We start from the raw sequence: 22,229 nt of genomic DNA on the forward strand, positions 1-22,229 counted from the left end.
GAGAAGTACCATCAGACTGCTTTCTTGCAACGTTTCACTTTGTTATTGAAATGCAAATATCGGCAAGTGAAATATTGCAAGGAAGCAGTGTGCAGAAAGAGTAGTCAAAGTCATAACACACACGCAGACAGAGACAGCCAGCATACAGTTGGGTGACTTACATTGTCTGGAGAGTGTCGGTCAGCTGAGGGTGTGTCTGGCTGGCTCCCTCCCTTCACCTTCCTCGTCTTCTTGGCCCCTGGTCCTCCTTCTCCTCCACTGGCAGGAGAACTCTTCTGCTGAAACTCCTTCAGCTGGCCGGCATAAGAGAGGAGGAGCGGACAATGGGAGCACTCAGCTGTCTGGAACTCACAACTTTGCTAGGCTAACTATATCAGCAGACATTCATTACAAATCGCAGAGGAAGTACAGGGAGCCTTGGTGTGGCTGAAAATGGTGAGACTGTTCAGAACTATCCCATAGGATTCGACTAGAGATCTACAATATGTACAGTTGGTATCATTGGTGTGGGTGACAATGGAACGACTTTTTTAGAAAGATCCAATACAGTCCAACAAGATCTTATAGCATAACCAATTGCTGCAACAGCTGATGTTTGAGGAAGGTAATTGTTGTTTTTATAATGTGTAATGAAAGAACTTTCATGCACAAGTGTATTTGTTTTTAAACATGTAACGTTAATGGTACAGCATGTGCTTTATTTGATTAACTAAGTAGCTAGCTATCTAGCTAGGTCTTTCTAGGTACACACAGCAGGTAGCTCACACAGACAGGGAAGGGGGCGTCTGCTGTCAAAACTACCAGTCACTCTTCAGAGTGACACATCGTTTCCTGTCAAACATGACACAATAATAAGCTAGGCAGCATTCATCTTAAGTTAGTTAATTAAGGTTAAAAGTGTCAATAAGCAAGCCTATTTATAGGACACCCCGTTCTATATTATATTGAGTTAGCCGGTCGCTTCGGTACAAGATGACAACGTGATAGCTAAGCTAAATCGCTATGGCTAACGTTAGCCAAACATCAGCACGGTAGCTAGATATCGCTAACTACCTTGTCACTTGTGTTGATCAAATCACAGGTTTATACCTAGTCGAGCAGCATTATTAGCAAAACTTTAAGTCACTGCCCTGTATAAATCGTCCACATAATCGTTCTAGCTAAGATTAGAGGCCCAAGCGAATCCTCGGTATTTCGTGCGCACTGACAGCCACACAGGGGGACGAGAGTTCGGATGGGCGACTGCAGAAAGGTCGGGGGACGTGGAATGTCAACATCACACGGGTTCGTGAAAACATGAAACTACAGACAACTCGAACAGAGTAATGGATGAAACACTTGTTATATTCCCTGTGTTGTAGGAATTAATCTGTTTACCTTTTTCTTGGCTGCGGCGAGTTTGATTTGCCTGCTCTGGTCGGCCATCCTTATCGTCCGGTCGACGAACCGCACCACGTCATCAATTTGAGATCAGTCGGTGATGCAAGAAACTATCTTCCCGCTAGAGGCGCAAAATCTCCCTTCTGACCGTGGAAAATTCGTGTCAGGCGTGGTTTTTCAAATAGGCCAGCTAACTTCATGTCTGAATTTAGAATTTGTTGTATCATATTAGGGTGATTATTATCAGAATGAACAACATTCAAGACAACACCGGCGAATCATGCATTAAAAAAAAAAAACAATAATATAAGTTAGCTTGTCATCAAAGGTGTCAGAGATCTGCGGCAGAACTGTCTGACACCAACTCAGTTAGTCCGTGTTCTGAGAGAAGTCCTTCAGAGACCAATTTTTGGTGTCAATCTCCTGATGCAGTCTGGAATATTCCTTGGCTACTGCCTCGAATTCCTTGCCAAATATCTCAAAGGATGACAGTTTGGACTCCACAGACTTCTTCTCTAACTGGGCAGTCTTCAGCTCTGTTTCTAGCTTCCTTCAATGAAAACACAAGGACTGATTGAGAGAGGGGAGAGGCAGGTGTAATTATCTGGCAAAGCTAAAGGACAGAAGTATGGGACTTTCTGAAAACACATTTGATTAATTCAATTGTGAACTAATAGCATACTTTTTCTTATCAGTTCTGATTTGGTCTATATTTCCACTTAATCTGTTCTAGCATGGCCATCTAAAGACTCCTGGAAAAGGCAGCCTGAAGACCCGACATTGAATTGCATAGAATTCTATGTCAGGGCAGAAATTCGTGTTTGGATCAGGATAGTTCTCACGACCTCTACAAGCCAGAATGATGAATAAAATTATATTTTCTGGTGGTCTGTGTGGTCGGTCCTATTGCTGGTACGAATGGGGAAACAAAATATCCAGTAGTGTTATCAACCCCACCTTCAGTATGCTGGTCTGTATACATAGCCGCTGGAAGTAGGAATGCTGAAGGTGCTGCAGTACCCCCTGAAAAATCTGAATATAAAATAAAAAGTAAACAAATAATATATATATATATATATTTAAAAAGTTTTTCACAAAAGTAGTACTTTACTAGTATTAGCAGACCAATATATATGTCTGTCGTGTGGGCAAAACTTTTTTTCAGCATCTCCACTTTATTATTAAGAACAGTATCTTGCAGGATTCAATAGTTGGAATTGTAAGAGTTGTTGCCCCGTCCCTTCGTCTGCAATTGTCATTCTAATGGAATCCATCCAGTAACAACAAAACCCTGTCCTCAAACATTTACATCAAAATGTGCAAAGTTATGGGCAAAGACAACACATCCACATCAAACTAAATATTTTTCTTGACCACTTTGTGCATTATTAATTTTCCACCCTTACAAACCACTTAATGTGAAAGGTGCATTACTGTATGGTACAGAAGCTGGTCATCTAGGTTTGCAACTGTCGTCTCCATCACCATGAAGAAAAACAATACACAATACAATAATTGAGTACATTGAGACAGTAAGTGGTTTATGGTGATGTGGCTCAGTTGGTAGAGCATGGCGCTTGCAATGTAAAAAAAAAAAAGGATAAATATTTTTGTCACATGCGCCGAATACAACAGGTAGACCTTACAGTGAAACGCTTACTTACAAGCCCTTAAAACTTCTTGAAGTATTGTTGGTTAAGAAAAAAAGTGTAAAGTAAAAAAAATAAAAATAAAAGTAACAAATAATTAAACAGCAGCAGTAAAATAACAATAGCGAGACTATATACAGGGGTTACCGGTACAGAGTCAATGTGGAGACTATATACAGGGGTTACTGGTACAGAGTCAATGTGCAGGGGCACCGGTTAGTCGAGGTTATTGAGGTAATATGTACATGTAGGTAGAGTTAAAGTGCCTATGCATAGATAATAAATAGAGAGTAGCAGCAGCGTAAAAGAGGGGTCTGGGCAGCCCTTTGATTAGCTGTTCAGGAGACTTATGGCTAGGGGGTAGAGGCTGTTAAGAAACCTTTTGGACCTAGACTTGCCGCTTACCATGCGGTAGCAGAGAGAACAGTCCATGAGAAGGGTGGCTGGAGTCTTTGAAATGTTTCAATGTTAGGGATGTGGGTTCGATTCACATGGCGGACCAGTACGAAAATGTATGCACTCGCTACTGTAAGTTTCTCTGGATAAGAGCGTCTGCTAAAATGGAAAAAGATTGAATAGACCATTTCAGTTTTCATATAGAAATAAGTTGCATTTGCAAAGTATTTAAAGAAACTGGAAAACATATATCAAGCAAGTATTTTTATTAGCAGATTAACTTTTGTACAGATAATTATCAGACTCAAGTTACAAATGCTGGAAAACACTCAAATACATTTAGTTAAAACAGTTTGACAAAAGTAGTGCACTGGGCCTTTACTAGTCCTGTATTAGTGGATCGATACAGACTTCTTCAGTGGGGGCAATTAATCTTTCCCCCCCTTGGCATTACATTTAATAAATCACTGCACCTCCAAACTACTTTCCACGGCTTTGTCTGTATATAGTTTGTATTTCCGGTTTTCATTTTCATTCCTGTTACAATTTGCACGTGACAAAGACTTGCAAAATATTGGCGAGCCTAAACAAATGGCAAACAATAACAGTTGATTGCCAGGAAATGTGCTTCGGTCATCAAGTGCAATGTGTCAACAGATTGAAAATACAAGTGACAGAACCTATTGGCACCGCAAAGTCTGGTAAACAACGCTTTCCTGTGGATACCCTATCTCCACCTACCGCCAAAAGGACCGACAGCATGTACAACCGGTAAAGTAAGTGTAAATATAATTTTATTTAATATTCTGCCTTGTAAAGACTAATGAGTCTTTTTTACAGCGACTTCTTTCAGACTGATATTCATGTAGTAACCATGGTAACAGTCTGATGTTTAGGCAAGGAAAGGCATAGTAGATGAACAAAGCTGCCAAAAAGAACAACATGAGTGGGAATGACAAGTAGGTGTTGAGAGCCCCCAAAGTGGTTGATATGATAATGACATTGAGTTGCTGGGCAGCATTTGACTCACCTTGTTATTCTATAGGCTGACATTGTGTCTGCTGTGTAGGTGTCCAGCTGAATTTCCAACATATCTCCTCTGTTTGTGAAGAGACATATTTAAGAAATGTAAAAGAGACACGAAAACGGAACATTGCTGATGGACATGCATGAAATACCAATTTCTCACAGTCATTAACAGTCAACTGCATCTGAAGGAGCCCAGTGTAGAGTAGATGTAAACAGGAGGGGCTAATCACACCTGATCTTCTGCATGATGATCTCACATTTGGCCTCAAAGTACTCAAACTGTTTCCTGTCAAGTTATTTCTGGGCTTTTAGCCTGTGGTCAAGGATAAGTGACTGGAGAATCTGAATGCATCCTAACAGCTCCTGGAGAAAACACGTAGATCGTGAGTGAAGGTCGCAACACGTGAGACAAACCTAAGAATACATCAAACCAAGTGTTGAGAGTCTCTTACAGAGAGGTAGCAGGGAGTCTGCTTTTGCAGCAGGGCGGCACTCACGGCTCTTCCCCTTCAGACTCTCTGCTCTTTTCCTTTCGTTTTCCAGAAGGCCAGACAAGTGAGACAGCTTCATGTTCTTCAGCCTTTCACTCTCACCCTCTGCCCAAGAAAGAAGAGGAGTGGTATATGTTTCACCATTCACACACATGCAGGTGAGCGGCTATACCATAAAGCCAGATACTGCCACATTTGCTAAAGACATTCGGTGTCCATTACATAGTAAGACACACACATACTGTCATATGTAAAATCGTATTTATGCTACATATCTACGTTTTGGTAAAAGTCTCTTTACCCCATTCAGGCTGATAGTGCTTTCGGACACAGTGCTCCTGGATCATCTCCTGCAGTAGCCTGTACAGCCTCTCTGAACACAGCCCATTAAGCCTCTGTCTGCAGGTCCCTCTCAGTCTGGATTAAAACAACATCATCTCAGTCATTTAAAGCCATTCACACAACACGCACCCACACACAGAGTAGTCCAAGTCCATAACATGGTCTTAAATAGCAACAACAACTCTAGTAGTGTAATAACACAACAACAATGTCATTGCTTAAAGTAGAACCACACTTGTATTATTATGAGAGGGACAAATTAATACTCTTGGATGCACCAGAATCTTTAAATGCGGTCCTGAGACATGTACTTTATAGTAATCGGTAAATTCTTACAATCAGGCTTGAGAGAGCAAAGTTTTGAGCACATGAAAATGATAAGTTGTTTGTGTGTAATACCTTATCCAGCTCTCTCTTCAGTGTAACAGTAAGGCTGAGGCGGTCCACATGCTGTGACAGCGTTACCAGGAGCTTGCAGAATAGAGGATTCTCGGTCAGGCCTTCTGTCAGCTGACACAATGGGAATGAGGCGAGGACATGAAAGACAAGTTGTTACTGGTTACAGGTGAAAACATTCATAATGATAGCAGTCAAAGGTTTGGACACACCTACTCATTCAAGGGTTTTCTTTACCTTTACTATTTTCTACATTGTAGAATAATAGTGAAGACATCAAAACTATGAAATAACACATATGGAATCATGTAGTAACCCAAACAAATGTTAAACAAAGGTAAAAAATAAAATAAAAACAGTGTGGGGATGCTTTGCTGATGCACACTCTTGACATTCTCTCACTTCATGAGGTAGTCACCTGGAATGATTTTCCAACAGCCTTGAAGGAGTTCCCACATATGCTGAGCATTTGTTGGCTGCTTTTCATTCACTCTGCAGTCCAACTCATCCCAAACCATCTCAATTGGTTTGAGGTCGGGTGATTGTGATTGTGGAAGCCAGGTCATCTGATGCAGCACTCCATCACTCTCCTTCTTGGTCAAATAGCCCTTATACAGCCTGGAGGTGTGTTGGCCCCAGCAAGTCTCTTCTTCTTATTGGTGTCCTTTAGTAGTGGTTTCTTTGCAGCAATTTGGCCTGATCCACTCAGTCTCCCCTGAACAGTTAATGTTGAGATGTGTCTGTTATTTGAATTCTGTGAAGCATTTATTTGGGCTGCAATCTGAGGTCCAGTTAACTCGAATGACCTTATCCTCTGCAGCAGAGGTATCTCTGGGTCTTCCTTTCCTGTGGCGGTCCTCATGAGAGCCAGTTTCATCATAGCGCTTGATGGTTTGAAGAAAAATTCAAAGCTCTTGAAATGTTCCGTATTGACTGATATTCATGTCTTAAAGTAATGATGGACTGTTGTTTCTCTTGTATTATTTGAGCTGTTCTTGCCATAATATGGACTTGGTCTTTTACCAAATAGAGCTATCTTCTGTATACCACCCCTACCTTGTCACAACACAACTGATTGGCTCAAACGCATTAAGAAGGAAATAAATTCCACAAATTAACTTTTAACAAGGCACACCGGTTAATTGAAATGCATTCCAGGTGACTACCTCATGAAGCTGGTTGAGATAATGCCAAGAGTGTGCAAAGCTGTCATCTAAAAGTCTTTGCTAGGTAAAGCCCCGCCTTATCTCAGCTCACTGGTCACTATAGCAGCACCCACCCGTAGCACGCGCTCCAGCAGGTATATTTCACTGGTCACCCCCAAAGCCTATTCCTACTTTGGCTGCCTTAACTCCCTCACTAACTTTAAGCACTAGCTGTCAGAGCAGCTCACAGATCACTGCACCTGTACATAGCCCATATGTAAATAGCCCAACTACCTCATCCCAATACTGTTATTTATTTTTGCTCCTTCACACCCCAGTATCACTACTTGCACATTTATCTTCTGCACATCTATCACTCCAATGTTTAATTGCTAAATTGTAATTATTTTGCCACTATGGCCTATTTATTGCCTTACATCCCCTATCTTACCTCATTTGCACACACTGTATATATAATTTTCCCCCTATTGTGTTATTGACTGTATGTTTGTTTATTCCATGTGTAACTCTGTTTTGTTGTTTGTGTCGCACTGCTTTGCTCTATCCTGGCCAGGTCGTGGTTGTAAATGAGAACTTGTTCTCAACTGGCCTACCTGGTTAAATAAAGGTGAAATACATATATATATTTTAAGCTGTCAAGGCAAAGGGTCGCTACTTTGAAGGATCTCAAATATAAAATATATTTGGATTTGTTTAACAATTTTTTGGTTACATGATTCCATATGTGTTATTTCATAGTTTTGATGTCTTGACTATTATTCAAACTTTTGACTGCTACTGTATGGTTTGAGGCATGATACGATACCCCCAGGATTTAACACTACAAGACTTCTCAAACATTTTCTTAACAAACAGTTTAGATAGGACGTCTAGAAAGAGGGCAATGTACACTGTTGTGTAATGTTAGCTCATTTAGTTACTAACAATGACATTGACATCAGAAATAGGCTGACACTTTACTTTTAGAATACCTTGGTGATGCAAGTTGTATCCTTTTCCCAGTGATCGAACCCTCGCAGAATCACGAGTGGACATCAGTTGACCAAAGAGCCCCTTACTCACTTGACATACAAAGGCGCTCGTGGATGAACGTAGCGCTACCACGATCATAAAAAAAGGATATGATACAGGTCTACGTTTATCAAAAGTACACAAAACTAGCCTAGAAATCCTTGGTGAGCTGGCTAGTTGTGCCATCGTATGCTGATAAAGATAACGTAAACTGTATGTCACCTGATAAACGGGTTCGTTGCAATTTAACAGAAGGCAGTGAGCTACTGTTAAACAGATTGTAACGGTTGTTTACACAAGTGGTGAGCACAACAAATTGACGATATCAGGGTCGTCACTAGTTACCACAGCCACAAAGTCATAAACCTAGCCTATTTCTACAATTTATCTGCTTAAAATGTGATTTTAAACCTAACTCTATTCTTAACTCTAAACTTACCACACTACCTTATGCCTCACCTTAAATACAATTTTACAAAATGTTTCATTCATTTTTACGATCTGGCCAATTCTGAGTTTGTGGCTGTGCTATCTAATGGAACGCCGCTATCGGCGATTACCCCGCCTCTGCAAACAGTCAGCTGATTGGTTAATGCGGTAGAAAAGGAAGACAAATCTTTTAGAACAGGGTCCGTGCTAATTGGGATCCTTGGGACGTCACAACCACCCCACATCCTAACCCCTACCGTTACCGAACGTTGAGAAAATAATTGGCCCAAGGCAAAAACCTATTTCCGACCCCTTATTTACACTATTCTAGTTAACGGGTATGGGGGGAGGGCGTGGTCTCATATGAGATTCTATACAGGAAATAAATTAAATCTACTTTCACCCCTGCCTGACCCTAACGTCCCAAGGATTCCAGATAGCACAGATCTTTATGTACAATTTACCTGATGTAACAACTAACTTTGATTACCTTTTTTAATACACACAGATACAGACAGATCATGTGGCTTTTGCCTACCATCATCATGTTATACAATTCACTATATGGCACTGGTTTTAGTTCACTACTTCCCTTGCACAAGTATTAGGCTTGGGTTTACTGTAATGTAGTACAATTTAGATTACAGTGGTACTGAAATTGGAAAATTACCCCCAAATGACTGTCAATTCAATGCACCAACTACATTTCTTTGTATGACACCGGCATTTCACGTAATTGGGACTTGACACATTGACACCTAACCTATCAGCGTCGTACAGTAAAGCATGAATCATGACGTTCACTTGACCAAACGTGTGCAAATCAGCAGCGGCCAGCATGTCTGGTGCTGCCAATGAACGCGTTCCAACGAACTGCTGTATGGCCAATGGGAAGCCTCCACGATGGGGAAGAAGTGACGGCTTATATACGGAGAGCACCGTTCATTGAACATTATTTTACAGACTCACAATCGTAGGGGTTTCTGAAGAACACAGGCTGTGAAGCAAATAACTTCCGTTGAGATAATCCCCAAAGGAAGACTCCATCGAATTATTTACAAAGGTATGTGAATTAAACGCAATTTAGCTCAAAATAAAGATTCAATTTTACATAAATGCCAGAGGGAGCTTTTTTGGGGGGGCTAGTTTCCTGTTTAACTGAAGTTAGCTAGCTGACCAGCAGGTTATCCAGAAATTAAATTGAACATTTAACTAATTTATATCTAAACATGGAGATTGCTTAACAACAGTTTAGCTACCCTTTTAAATTGTCCGTCTTTCGTCAGCTAGTTAACGTTAGCCAGCATGCTTGAAAAAGGTCAGCCAGTTTGGTAGCTAAGTTACCTCGCTAGCTTGCACGCCTTTTGAAACCGGTGTCTCCAATTGGTCAAGCAGCATCATCAGCTAACTAACCACTAGCTCTAGTTTAAATCCCTATTATATGGCGATGTTAGCTAGCCAACCACTAGATTTTCGTATTTTACAGGATTTTTTTAAAACAAAAAAAACATCGCCAAATGTTTTAATTACCAAATGTAATGTTTGCTTCATTTGGGCACATTTATTACCGGTAGTCTTGTGCGCCAACCATTAACTCTAAGTTTGTTAGCATGTGGACTACCCTCGGTCAGGCCGAGGAGTCTACACACACCAGTATGCACCGTCATGTCTGCATCAGAGGGCCAAATTAACTCGTTCCGTTTGATGTACAAGGATGAAAGGCCTACACCGTAAACCAGGCAACAACATTTATAGTGTCTTGACTTTCTCTTTTTGACAGTACTTCAGAGTTGGGTGAACAGACACAGAATAGAGATGAGGCTTTTGTGCGTGGTTCTGCTGGTCGCCAGCAGTGTTTTTGCCGATGATGAAGACAAGCGGGAAAGTGTGGGAACCGTGGTTGGCATCGACTTGGGGACCACCTATTCCTGGTAAGCATTTTGTAATGAATAGCAAATGTAATCTTAGGTCTCATACTCCCAATCATTTGGCTAAAGGACTCTAGCGTATCATGTGATGTAGTTAATACTTTCCAAGGTTCTCATTTAGATGCTTCTCCTTTTCCAGTGTTGGTGTGTTCAAGAATGGCCGTGTTGAGATCATTGCCAACGACCAGGGAAACCGCATCACTCCATCCTATGTGGCCTTCACCGCAGAGGGGGAGCGTTTAATCGGTGACGCCGCCAAGAACCAGCTCACCTCCAACCCTGAGAACACAGTTTTTGATGCCAAGAGACTGATTGGCCGTGCCTGGACTGATTCTGCTGTACAGCATGACATCAAGTACTTCCCCTTCAAGGTGAGCCCTAACAAACACACCCCCTGCCCTAATCTCCTGAAGCACTCACTATGCAAATAATATACTACTTATTCAGCATGTAACTATGCTGAAGTAGCTCTGAAATTGTTTTTAGAGGAGAAATGCTTAATGGTGACTACTTAAATCTTCTAGGTTATTGAGAAGAAGAGCAAGCCCCATATTCAGGTGGACATTGGTGGTGGTCAGATGAAGACCTTCGCTCCAGAGGAGATCTCTGCCATGGTTCTCACCAAGATGAAGGAAACCGCCGAGGCTTACCTGGGAAAGAAAGTGACACACGCTGTGGTCACTGTCCCCGCCTACTTCAATGACGCCCAGCGTCAGGCCACCAAGGATGCCGGAGTCATCGCCGGCCTGAATGTCATGAGGATCATCAACGAACCGTAAGTGTGTTGGTCTTCACAATGCAGAAACTGAATCAACATTAGAATGACTGGCCCAATATTTATTTAAATCACTGCAAATATATGCCAAGACCGTGCTGGTTACATCTGTTTCCCCCCTCTATTCCAGAACTGCAGCTGCCATCGCCTACGGCCTGGACAAGAAGGACGGTGAGAAGAACATCCTGGTGTTCGACCTGGGCGGCGGCACTTTGATGTTTCCCTCCTGACCATCGACAACGGTGTGTTTGAGGTAGTCGCCACCAACGGCGACACCCACTTGGGAGGAGAGGACTTTGACCAGCGTGTCATGGAGCACTTCATCAAGCTGTACAAGAAGAAGACCGGTAAGGACGTGCGCAAGGACAACCGTGCTGTGCAGAAGCTGCGTCGTGAGGTGGAGAAGGCCAAGAGAGGCCTGTCTGCCCAGCACCAGGCTCGCATTGAGATTGAGTCCTTCTTCGACGGCGAGGACTTCTCAGAGACCCTGACCCGTGCCAAGTTTGAGGAGCTCAACATGGTAAGTTGGTTCTAATGACCATAAAACAGTGACACTGCTGGCCCATTGATCTTGGAACATCCAATTCAAATTGAAACCGCATTCATGGAATCTCTTTTAATTTGCCATTTGTATTACTTGTCTATCAGGACCTGTTCCGTTCCACCATGAAGCCCGTGCAGAAGGTGATGGAGGACTCTGACTTGAAGAAGACCGACATTGACGAGATTGTCTTGGTGGGTGGCTCTACCCGTATCCCCAAGGTCCAGCAGCTGGTGAAGGAATTCTTCAATGGCAAGGAGCCCTCTAGGGGCATCAACCCTGACGAGGCTGTGGCCTATGGAGCTGCCGTGCAGGCTGGAGTGCTGTCTGGAGAGGAGGACACAGGTGGGTCTTGGTCCATGTGCTTACGCCATGCACTATGCTAAGTTAAGGCTATACCCTGAGGTATCTTCATATTTCATTATTTATACACAAGGAAATGTAGGCTAGTTGGTTAGATTTTAAACCAAACAATGGATACCTACAGGTCATAAAACATCAGTGCTGTTCCTATTATGTCTATCACAGCAGTTACATTTTGATCACAACTAATGGTTTCCTGTCTTGTCCATCAGGTGACCTGGTTCTTCTGGATGTGTGCCCCCTGACCCTGGGTATTGAGACTGTGGGAGGAGTCATGACCAAGCTGATCCCCAGAAACACTGTGGTGCCAACCAAGAAGTCCCAGATCTTCTCTACCGCCTCTGACAACCAGCCCACTGTCACCATCAAAGTTTACGAGGGTATGTTCCTTTGATTAATCACTGCCCCTTGTTGCTACATCCATAAATGTTGTTTTACACAGTCAAGAATGACAAGATTGGATCTGTTTAAAATTCTGCTTCTCTCCTTCATCCAGGTGAGCGTCCCCTGACCAAAGACAACCACCTGCTGGGAACCTTCGACCTGACTGGCATCCCCCCCGCACCTCGTGGTGTGCCCCAGATCGAGGTCACCTTCGAGATTGATGTCAACGGCATCCTGCGCGTCACAGCTGAGGACAAGGGAACAGGCAACAAGAACAAGATCACCATCACCAATGACCAGAACCGTCTGACTCCCGAGGACATTGAGCGCATGGTCAACGATGCTGAGCGCTTCGCCGACGAGGACAAGAAGTTGAAGGAGCGCATTGATGCCCGCAACGAGCTTGAAAGCTATGCCTACTCGCTCAAGAACCAGATCGGCGACAAGGAGAAGCTGGGCGGCAAGCTGTCAGCCGAGGACAAGGAAACCATAGAGAAAGCAGTAGAGGAGAAGATTGAGTGGATGGAGTCTCACCAAGAGGCTGAGCTGGAGGACTTCCAGGCAAAGAAGAAGGAACTGGAAGAGGTGGTGCAGCCGATCGTCAGCAAGCTTTACGGAAGTGCAGGTGGACCCCCGCCCGAGGGAGGAGAAGAAGAGGGAGAGGCAGATCAGGGTGACAAGGATGAGTTGTAAGGCTGTCTGGAGTGGCACAGATGTACATATTGGACATAAAATGTTAAGGAAAGGGGCTGCAAAAACGCAACCATGAATCTGCTGGAAAGACTTGTGAAATATTGTTTCAACGTGAGGGACGTTCTCTTCGCTGAGTGGCGGAGGTATACTAGTCGGCCTGTTCGAGGCTCGCTGCTGTTCTCAGGCAGTTTGAAAAGGAGTTCTCTAGGGGGAGGGTTTAGTGGGGTGAGTGCTAGACTGAGGTTTCTGGGTGAATGGGTAACATGTTCACAAGCAATGTTAACAAGTTATTTATTGAATCTGGTCATTGTAGAAAATACTTTCTACTGTAAAGACATTGAAATAAATGTTTGATACAAATGTCTTTGATTTGTCTCTGATATTATTCTGCATCAATTTACACCTGTGTAATCATATGTTAATGAGACACCACAACGGCCGTTGGCTGTGTGCAATCCTCAAGGTACATTAGGGTAGACGTCCTATTGCCTCTGACCACAGAACATCGACTCATTTTCTGTAAATTTCCCAAACTATTCCATGTTTAAAATTCATATGTAACTGTGAGTTATAAATTGGGGGTCTGCACCATAATACCATCCGTGACCGCCTCAATGGCACTGCCCATGCTATCCATTTTGAAGTAGTCAATTTGCTGATTTCCCTCCCGACAAACTGATTGGATATGACTTCAGGAGGGATCAGCTAATGTAGTTTAACATCCCACACAGTTGACTACATAAATGTTAAGCGCTCTATGGCAGGGCTCTCCAACCCTCTTCCTGGCGAGATACCTTCCTGTAGATTTTCACCCCAACCACACAACCAAGTGCAGTTTATCCAGCTAATTATTAGGACTGTTGCTCTCCAGGAACAGGGTTGGAGAATCCTGCGCGCATCTGCCATGCAACACCATTTTGCATAGCTACTTGTAGTTCTGTATGTATGTGGGGTGTAAATTAAGCTCTACTGGCACTGAACCAACATCTGATCCATGATCAGCTTATGACACTGGTTGGATTTATTTGAAAAGGGTGGTGCAACAATTATTGACCAATAGTTAAACATACAGGCACATGCACACGGTATTTCCCAGAGCAGTAGCTATCAAGGTCACGTTAAGACAGTTACAACACAGTCACTGTGTATGACCCCCTGAGTGTCCATCCCTCCAAACACAAATGCCAGCTGTACGGTCCCTGACGCGGAGGAGCTCTGGGCCTGGTCTCTCTCTCCAGTAGTGTGCTCAGGCCTTACTCTCCAGGGTAGGACACACATGGAGTGGTCCAGTCTGTTGGGTGGCATGTTCCCTTCAAACCTCAACAGGGTCCAGCGCTGTTTGTCTGCACAGGATGAGAAGAGAAACAAAATCCTCAAGGTACATTAGTATCCCAAAACAGTATGGCTGTCAGTAAATATTCTCTCCAGGATAGATACAACAGTGACTTGTGTGGCAATTATTACATCTGAACAGAGAAACATGACAATATACAGAGAACTTGGATGGAAAATTACAGAGGAAAATTGCGGCCAATATTGCCACTCCTATTTGCCATATCAATTTAAGCCTACTAGAAAGTGTGTGCCCTCAGGTCTGGAGGGAAGCAAAAGTCATTCCAATACCTTGGAATAAAAAGGCCCCTTCAGTGGCTCAAATAGCTGACCAATCAGCCTGTTACCAACACTTAGTAAAGTTTTGGAAAAAATTGTGTTTGACCAGATACAATGCAATTATACAGTAAACAAATTCAACATTCAACCACAGCACTTACACAATTGGCTGAGACAAATTGATGATAAAAAGATTGTGGGGGCTGTTTTGTTAAGACTTCAGTGAGGCTTTTGACATTATCGATCATATTCTGCTGCTGGAAAAATGTATGTGTCATGGCTTTACACCCCCTGCTACATTGCGGATAAAGAGTTACCTATCTAACAGAACACAGAGTGTGTTCTTTAACTTCTCTAGGGTAGGGGGCAGCATTTGGAATTTTGGATGAAAAGCGTGCCCAAATTAAACTGCCTTCTACTCAGGCCCAGAAGATAGGATATGCATATAATTAGTAGATTTGGATAGAAAACACTCAAAAGTTTCCAAAACTGTTAAATTAATGTCTGTGAGTATAACAGAACTAATTTGGCAGTGAAAACCTGAGAAAAATCCATTCAGGAAGTAGGATTTGTTTGTTGTAGTTTTCTATTCAATGCCATTACAGTATCCATTGACATAGGACTCAAATTGCAGTTCCTATGCCTTCCACTAGATGTCAACAGTCTTTAGAAATGGTTTCAGGCTTGTATTCTGAAAAATGAGGGAGTAAAAGCAGTCTGAATGAGTGGACCCTGCCGTGTCACAGAGCTTTTTCATGCGCATGACCGAGAGAGTGCCTTTCTTATTTACCTTTTATATTGACGACGTTATTGTCCAGTTGAAATATTTTCGATTATTTAGGCTAAAAACAACCTGAGGAGTGAATATAAACATCGTTTGACATGTTTCTATGAACTTTACGGATACATGTTGGATTTTTTTGTCTGCCTGTTGTGACTGCGTTTGAGCCTGTGGATTACTGAAGAAAACACACAAACAAAACAGAGGTTTTCGGATATAAAGAGAGACTTTATCGAACAAAAGGAACATTTATTGAATAAATGAATGTCATCTGAGTGCAACCATAAGAAGATCATCAAAGGTAAGTGATTAATTTTATCTCTATTTCTAACTTGTGTAACTCTTCTACTGGTTACTGTTTGTTACTGTTTGTAATGTTTGTAATGATTTGTCTGCTGGGCTATGTACTCAAATAATTGTAAGGTATACTTTCGCCGTAAAGCATTTTAAAAAATCTGACACCGTGGTTGGATTCACAAGCAGTTAATCTTTAAACCTATGTAAAATAGTTGTATCTTTTCTGAATTTTTATAATGAGTATTTTTATATTTGAATTTGGCGCTCTGCAATCTCACTGGATTTTGGCCAGGCGGGACGCTCCCACATACCCTAGAGGGATTAATGGAAGCCTCTCCAACATAATCCAGGTAGAATCAGGAATTCCCCAGGGCAGCTGTCTAGGGCCCTTACTTTTTTCAATCTTTACTAATGACATGCCACTGGCCTTGAGCAAAGCCAGTGTCTCTATGTATCCGGATGACTCAACACTATACACGTCAGCTACTACAGCGACTGAAATGACTGCAACACTTAACAAAGAGCTGCAGTTCATTTCAGAATGTGTGGCAAGGAATAAGTTAATCCTAAATAATTCAAAAACTAAAAGCATTGTATTTGGGACAAATCATTCACTAAGCCCTAGACCTCAACTAAATCTTGTAATAAATCATGTGGAAATTGAGCAAGTTGATTGTCATGGTCAAAATATATTAATACAACAGTAACTAAGATTGGGAGAAGTCTGTCCATAATAAAGTGCTGCTCTGCCTTAGCAGCACTATCAACAAGGCAGGTCCTACAGGCCATAGTTTTGTCGCACCTGGACTACTGTTCAGTCGTGTGGTCAGGTGCCACAAAGAGGGACTTAGGAAATTGCCATTGGCTCAGAACAGGGTAGCACGTCTGGCCCTAGGATGTACAGAGAGCAAATATTAATGATATGCACGTCAATCTCTCTTGGCTCAAAGTGGAGGAGAGATTGACTTCATCACTACTTGTCCAGAACAGACTGTGGGAGGTGCACAGTACTACATAGAGGCTTGACTACGTGGAACTATATTCCACATCAGGTAACTGATGCAAGCAGTATAATCAGATTGAAAAAAAAACAGACAAAACTACACCTTATGGAACAGTGGGGACTGTGAAGCAACATAAACATAGAGGCAGCACATGTACACACACATGATAACATACGCACTACACACACACGTACACATGGATTTTGTGTTGTATATATGTGGTAGTGGAGTACGGGCCTGAGGGCACGCACTTAGTGTGTTGTGAAATCTGTTTTGAATGCATTGTAATGTTTTTAAAATGGTATAACGGCCTTCATTTTGCCAGACCTTGGCAGCAGCTAATGGGGATCCAGAATAAATACCACATTCATTAAACATTCCAAAGTAGATATTTTTGGCCTCACCACACTGAAATCTGTACATTGCATTGCTGGCCCCTTCTGGGGTCATCCCTCCAAAGATGTAGATGTTCTTTCCGAGGGCCACAGCCGAGTGGGCAGCCACCCCCGGGGGGATGTCTCCTTTGGCTTGGACCTTCTCCCACTCCATACTACCTAGATAAAGTGTAGCACCAAATAGTTAACAGGAACAGAATGAGAGATTTCACTGGAACTACATTTGAGTCATTTAGCAGACTTCCAATTAGTGCATTCATCTTAAGATAGCTAGGTGAGACAACATCACAATCGTATCAAGTACATTTTCCCTCAACAAACTATTTATCAGCAAAATCAGTGATAGTAGGGAAACACAAGTGCCTTTTTTGTAGGGAGAGGGGCGTCGGGAAAGTTATTTAAGATACTCTTCAAAGAGGTAGGGTTTCAGACGTTTTCGGAAGATGGGCAGGGACTTCGCTTTCCTGACTTTAGGGGGAAGTTTGGTCCACCATAGAGCCCCATAGTGGAGGTGTCATAACACCCATAAAACCTAGTGGTCAAACAGGGAAATGGTTCCAATCGTTTTTCCACCATTCATTTTTCCCATAGGGGATTTTAGAAAAACATCAAATAAGGGCTGTTTCTTGTGAAGGCTTACCCTGGTGACAGTTTGCTAACCATGTAAATCTCGAGCTGACTTTTATCAATATATTCAGCTCTATTTATTCTGATTAAAAAATGCTAATTAGCATCAAAGTAGACTTCATGCAAAACTACAAATCCCTGCAAGCTCCTGCACGTCATCTCTAGCTGACACCTTTGCGAACAGGTATTGTGTCAATTTAAAACTTGCAGTTTTAAACAGTTCACAGAATTGAAAGAAATGTAGCCATTATATTCATTACTACATTTAGCTAACATTAGATAGTTATTCCAGAGATTCTGACCTTTGCCTTGATTCACCAGTCTCCCCCAGATCATCATGGCATTTGTAGTTCTTTATGATAGCCACATTAGCAGTATTTAGCATTTCATTTTTTAGGGGGTAAATACAGGCAAATATGATTAAAAAAAGTCACCCTGTCCTAGAGAGATTTACACAGTTATCAAAACGTCTCGCCGGGGTAAGTCTACAATGAAACAGACCTTATTTAAAGTGTTTCTAAAATCACCTATGGGAAAAATGAATAGAGGAAAATGATTAGAACCATTTCCCTGTCTGACCGTTAGGTTTTATGGATATTATGACTCATACTGTGGTACTCTATTGGGGTGCCAGGACAGAGAAGAGCTTTGACTGGGCTAAGCGGGAGCTGCCCGCCCGTAGGGGTGGGAGGGCCGAGAGACTAGAGGTGGAGGAACAAAGTGCTCGGGTTGGTATGTAAGGGTTTGAGCATAGCCTGAAGATAAGAAGGGGTAATCCCCTTTGCTGCTCCTTATGCAAGCACCAGGGTCTTGAAGATGATGCGAGCTTCGACTGGAGGCCATTCCATTCTATTCTATTGTGTCCTTTATTTCAACAGAGGAAACAATAAAATACACCTAAAGCAGGATCAAGTTCTTCATGTGTATGACTGACTTGAATACTTACTGGTGTCTAGAGAGTAGATGTCGCTGTAGAACTTCTCTCCTGCCATGCCTCCGTGGATATAGATTTTGGGTCCTACCGCTGTCACCACGTGGCCGTGTCTTGCAGGGGGATGTCTGCCCTGTGTGTCTGGCTGAGACCAGGTGCAGGAAACTAAAAACGGAGACAGAGGAAAACACTAAATATCTCCTCCTAACTCGAAATTCAGTTGGTACTTTCTGAAATTTAACTTTAAAGGCTGAATTTGGCCAACAAGCCTTGTTGCCTCTAACTACTGAGCTTTTGATACACATTTGGGCTGGTTCCTCTGTAACTGCTGTGTGAATGTGTTGGATTGGCAGACTGATTCATGCGTATTCAACCTGTGTCGAAGACGTGAACGTTGGGGTCCGAGACAGGTGTGGCCCCGAGTCCCCTCCAGAGAAGACAAACAGTCGGTCCCCGACGCTGGCTGAGTTAGTGTGATACGTCCTGGGACAGGGGGGCGTCCCTTTCACCTCTACACCCTTCCACAACCCACCGCCTGGAAACATAGCAACACAAAACCTCAGAAGACTAAAAGGTATGGGACATTGCTCAGAGCCAGACATGATATGAAGGAGATTAGCTGCAAACACAGCTACTTGACATATTCATTAACTGTTCTATGATACTACGCTCTACAATAATCCACGCAACACATTCTATATAAATCTATATACAAATCTCCATACCTGTGAGTTGTAGGTTCTGGACACAGTTGCGGTTGCCACTCTGCTGTGCCCCAGCGAACACCCACAGGCTCTGTGGACAGCTCTCAGGGACAAAGCTGCAGTGTTCATACCGTGCCTCCAGACCCTCCCATTCAGGAATGTCCCACTCGTGACTGTCTGATAGGGTGAGAGGGACAAACATGGAACTGTCAGTGAAAGAATATATCAGAACAGATTGACGTTATTGGTAAGATAATGAGTTGACTCATTGATATGAAATAAAACATTGAAATGATGTGAAACACAATAAAGAGACAGGTGCCAGGCATAATATTGTGTTGATGTGACATTTTGTCTTTACCCAGGTTTATGACATGGGATTCTGAAAAGCTGCCATTAGGGTTGGCTCCTCCTATGATCAGGACTTTCCCCTTGCCATCATCCTCAGAGGGGATGTATATACAGGTGTGGCCCACACTAACTCCTGGACCACCTCCTCTGGGTATCATAGCATACCTGGGGACAAAGACAGGAACACCATGTCATGAATAGCAGACTTGAAAGTCTAGTATAACTTAATCCTAGTTTGTTGAACTGTACGTTTATTTACCACAGTCCTGCTCGTGGTTTATCCTCTGGATCCAGCACAGGAAGTAATTCCATTTTTCTGTGGGAGGCATCCATTCAGATGATCAGTTACAATGATGATCAGATCAGCTCAGGCATAAACCGGACCATTGTGTCCACTAACATTCTGGGGGAGAAAATGCTGCTGCTGTAAAATTAGGCTAGAATGGATCTCGCGAGGCCATCCTTCCATAATCTCGTCTCGTTGCACAAATAGAAGGTGACATTTATTTGGCTAGACTGCTGGATGTACCATGCCACACTGGGAAAGTTAATCTAAGGGTTTTCGATCATATTCATTCAATTTGAAAGGAAGACAGATGACAGTTAATTAGCTAACTGATTTTATAAAGCATGAAATCAGAAGCTAACAGTATCGTAGAGAGGAAGTTCATTCGCTCACTCACCCACGTTCGAAGGCTCAGTGTTATCTGTTGCACGTCGTTTAGCTGCTATTTCAATTATATGATGTATAATATAGCTACATTAATCAATATAAAGACATGTTGACGGTTTAGCTGCACGAAAATATGTACTAGCTGCTTTCCCAACTAGCTAACAACAAAATGTCGTGTCCGCGCGTAAACTACGTAACAGCGCTGTCGTCATGGATATTGCGCAGGTGAAGAGTCTGTGTGCTGTGCCAATGTGTCCACAAGAGGTCACTGTTGTTGCAGGACTAAATATCCCAACACGCACATTACCCAAGAGGATGACTGGGAGAACTACTAATAGAGAGACTGGGAAGACGCCTGCCAGGGAGCTTGGGAACATTGCTTGCATCCGCTATGACATAATCATTGTCCACCCTCCCACCCAAAAGTCTGGAAGTGGTGAGAGAGCTCCAGCCCCACATCACACTATTACACTCACAAGTGCCTGATTGCCAAATAAAGTTATTTTCTTGCTTTGTTCTTTTTTTCTCTGTCAATATTATGAATATCTCAGATAAGCTACCAAGTAAACTTCCAAAGATGGCTCATATTAATATATGTAGCCTTAGAAATAACATTAATTTATTGACTATATCTGAGACTTAGATCAGTAATTTGATAATATATTAGCAGTGAAACAGGGAGTAGCGATACCACCCCCCTTTTGCCCTCAGAACAGTCTCAATGTGTCTTGCCCATTCATTCTCAGAATGGCACACATACACAATCCATGTCTCAATTGTCCCAACGCTTAAAAATCCTTCTTTCACCTGTCTCCTCTTTATCTACACCGATTGAAGTGGATTCAACAAGCGACATCAATAAGGGACATCAATAAGGTATCATACTGTAGCTTTCACCTGGTCAGTCTATGTCATGGAAAGAGCAAGTGTTTTTTAGTATTTTGCATACTCAGTGTATAGCTTTGACAGACATACGTACTTGCAATTCCAATGTAACAGAATTACACTTTAACTCAGTCTTTTCACTTTAAAATGTCATATAGTCATATAACATTTTTGAAAAACAAATTTGGTGGAAGAACTGTGCAGATGCAAACATTGGTATAGATACTTCAGTGTATGTGTATGTGTATACACTATCGTTCAAAAGTTTGGGGTCACTTAAAAATGTTATTGTTTTTTAAAGATTTTTTTTTTGTTGTCCATTAAAATAAGATCAAATTGGTCAGAAATACAGTATATACATTGTTAATGTTGTAAATTACTATTGTAGCTGGAAACGGCTGATTTTTTATGGAATATCTACATAGGCGTACGGAGGCCCATTATCAGCAACCATCACTCCTGTGTTCCAATGGCACGTTGTGTTAGCTAATCCAAGTTTATCATTTTAAAAGGCTAATTGATCATTAGAATTATCATTGCAATTATGTTAGGACAGCTGAAAACGTTTGTTCTGAATAAAAAAGCAATAAAACGGGCCTTCTTTAGACTCGTTGAGTATCTGGAGCATCAGCATTTGTGGGTTTGATTACAGGCTCAAAATGGCCAGAAACAAAGACTTTCTTCTGAAACTCGTCAGTCTATTATTGTTCTGAGAAATTAAGGCTATTCCATGCGAGAAATTGCCACGAAACTGAAGATCTCGTACAACACTGTGTACTACTCCCTTCACAGAACAGCGCAAACTGGCACTAACCAGAATAGAAAGAGGAGTGGGAGGCCCCGGTGCACAACTGAGCAAGAGGACAAGTACATTAGAGTGTCTAGTTAGAGAAACAGATGCCTCACAAGTCCTCAACTGGCAGCTTCACAAAATAGTACCCGCAAAAAACCAGTCTCAACGTCAACAGTGAAGAGGCGACTCCAGGATGCTGGCCTT

At 42.4% G+C, this 22,229-nt stretch overlaps 3 protein-coding genes and 1 long non-coding RNA gene across 8 annotated transcripts in view; 1 reads left to right on the top strand and 3 right to left on the bottom strand.

Annotated features, from left to right (window-relative positions):
* LOC115119774 (golgin subfamily A member 2-like) overlaps positions 1-1,510 on the bottom strand; it is a 26,494-nt gene extending 24,984 nt beyond the window's left edge. For 2 of the 5 annotated variants that reach the window (XM_029648645.2, XM_029648646.2), the window contains exons 1-2: positions 1,378-1,507; positions 162-293 (exon numbers count right to left, since the gene is read on the bottom strand). In XM_029648645.2, coding sequence (XP_029504505.2) covers positions 162-293; positions 1,378-1,425 — 180 coding nt within the window. In that variant the 5' untranslated portion in view covers positions 1,426-1,507. Of the gene's footprint in view, positions 1-161; positions 294-1,377 lie in introns of all 5 variants that reach the window. The other 3 variants (XM_029648644.2, XM_029648643.2, XM_029648647.2) reach the window with 3 other exon arrangements.
* Positions 1,511-3,676: 2,166 nt separating this feature from the next.
* Positions 3,677-8,212, bottom strand: LOC115119777 (uncharacterized). Its single transcript, XR_003862033.2, has 4 exons — positions 7,821-8,212; positions 5,687-5,797; positions 5,247-5,362; positions 3,677-5,050 (listed from the first exon to the last, which is right to left on the bottom strand). It is a non-coding gene; the product is annotated as an uncharacterized LOC115119777 (long non-coding RNA).
* Positions 8,213-9,235: 1,023 nt separating this feature from the next.
* On the top strand, positions 9,236-13,337 carry hspa5 (heat shock protein 5). The gene is given in 9 exon segments (XM_029648648.2): positions 9,236-9,352; positions 10,070-10,220; positions 10,357-10,588; positions 10,742-10,992; positions 11,123-11,199; positions 11,202-11,512; positions 11,641-11,878; positions 12,109-12,276; positions 12,393-13,337. Coding segments are annotated over 8 exon segments (1,974 nt in total). The 5' UTR covers positions 9,236-9,352; positions 10,070-10,104; the 3' UTR covers positions 12,974-13,337.
* Positions 13,338-13,954: 617 nt separating this feature from the next.
* On the bottom strand, positions 13,955-20,551 carry rabepk (Rab9 effector protein with kelch motifs). The gene is given in 9 exon segments (XM_029648649.2): positions 13,955-14,316; positions 17,071-17,220; positions 18,635-18,784; positions 18,994-19,041; positions 19,044-19,154; positions 19,345-19,500; positions 19,685-19,839; positions 19,934-19,990; positions 20,358-20,551. Coding segments are annotated over 8 exon segments (1,053 nt in total). The 5' UTR covers positions 19,987-19,990; positions 20,358-20,551; the 3' UTR covers positions 13,955-14,086.
* Between the last annotated feature and the right edge of the window lie 1,678 nt (positions 20,552-22,229).

The sequence above is a fragment of the Oncorhynchus nerka genome, linkage group LG19 (genome assembly GCF_034236695.1).
Source record: "Oncorhynchus nerka isolate Pitt River linkage group LG19, Oner_Uvic_2.0, whole genome shotgun sequence".
NCBI lineage: Eukaryota > Metazoa > Chordata > Actinopteri > Salmoniformes > Salmonidae > Oncorhynchus > Oncorhynchus nerka.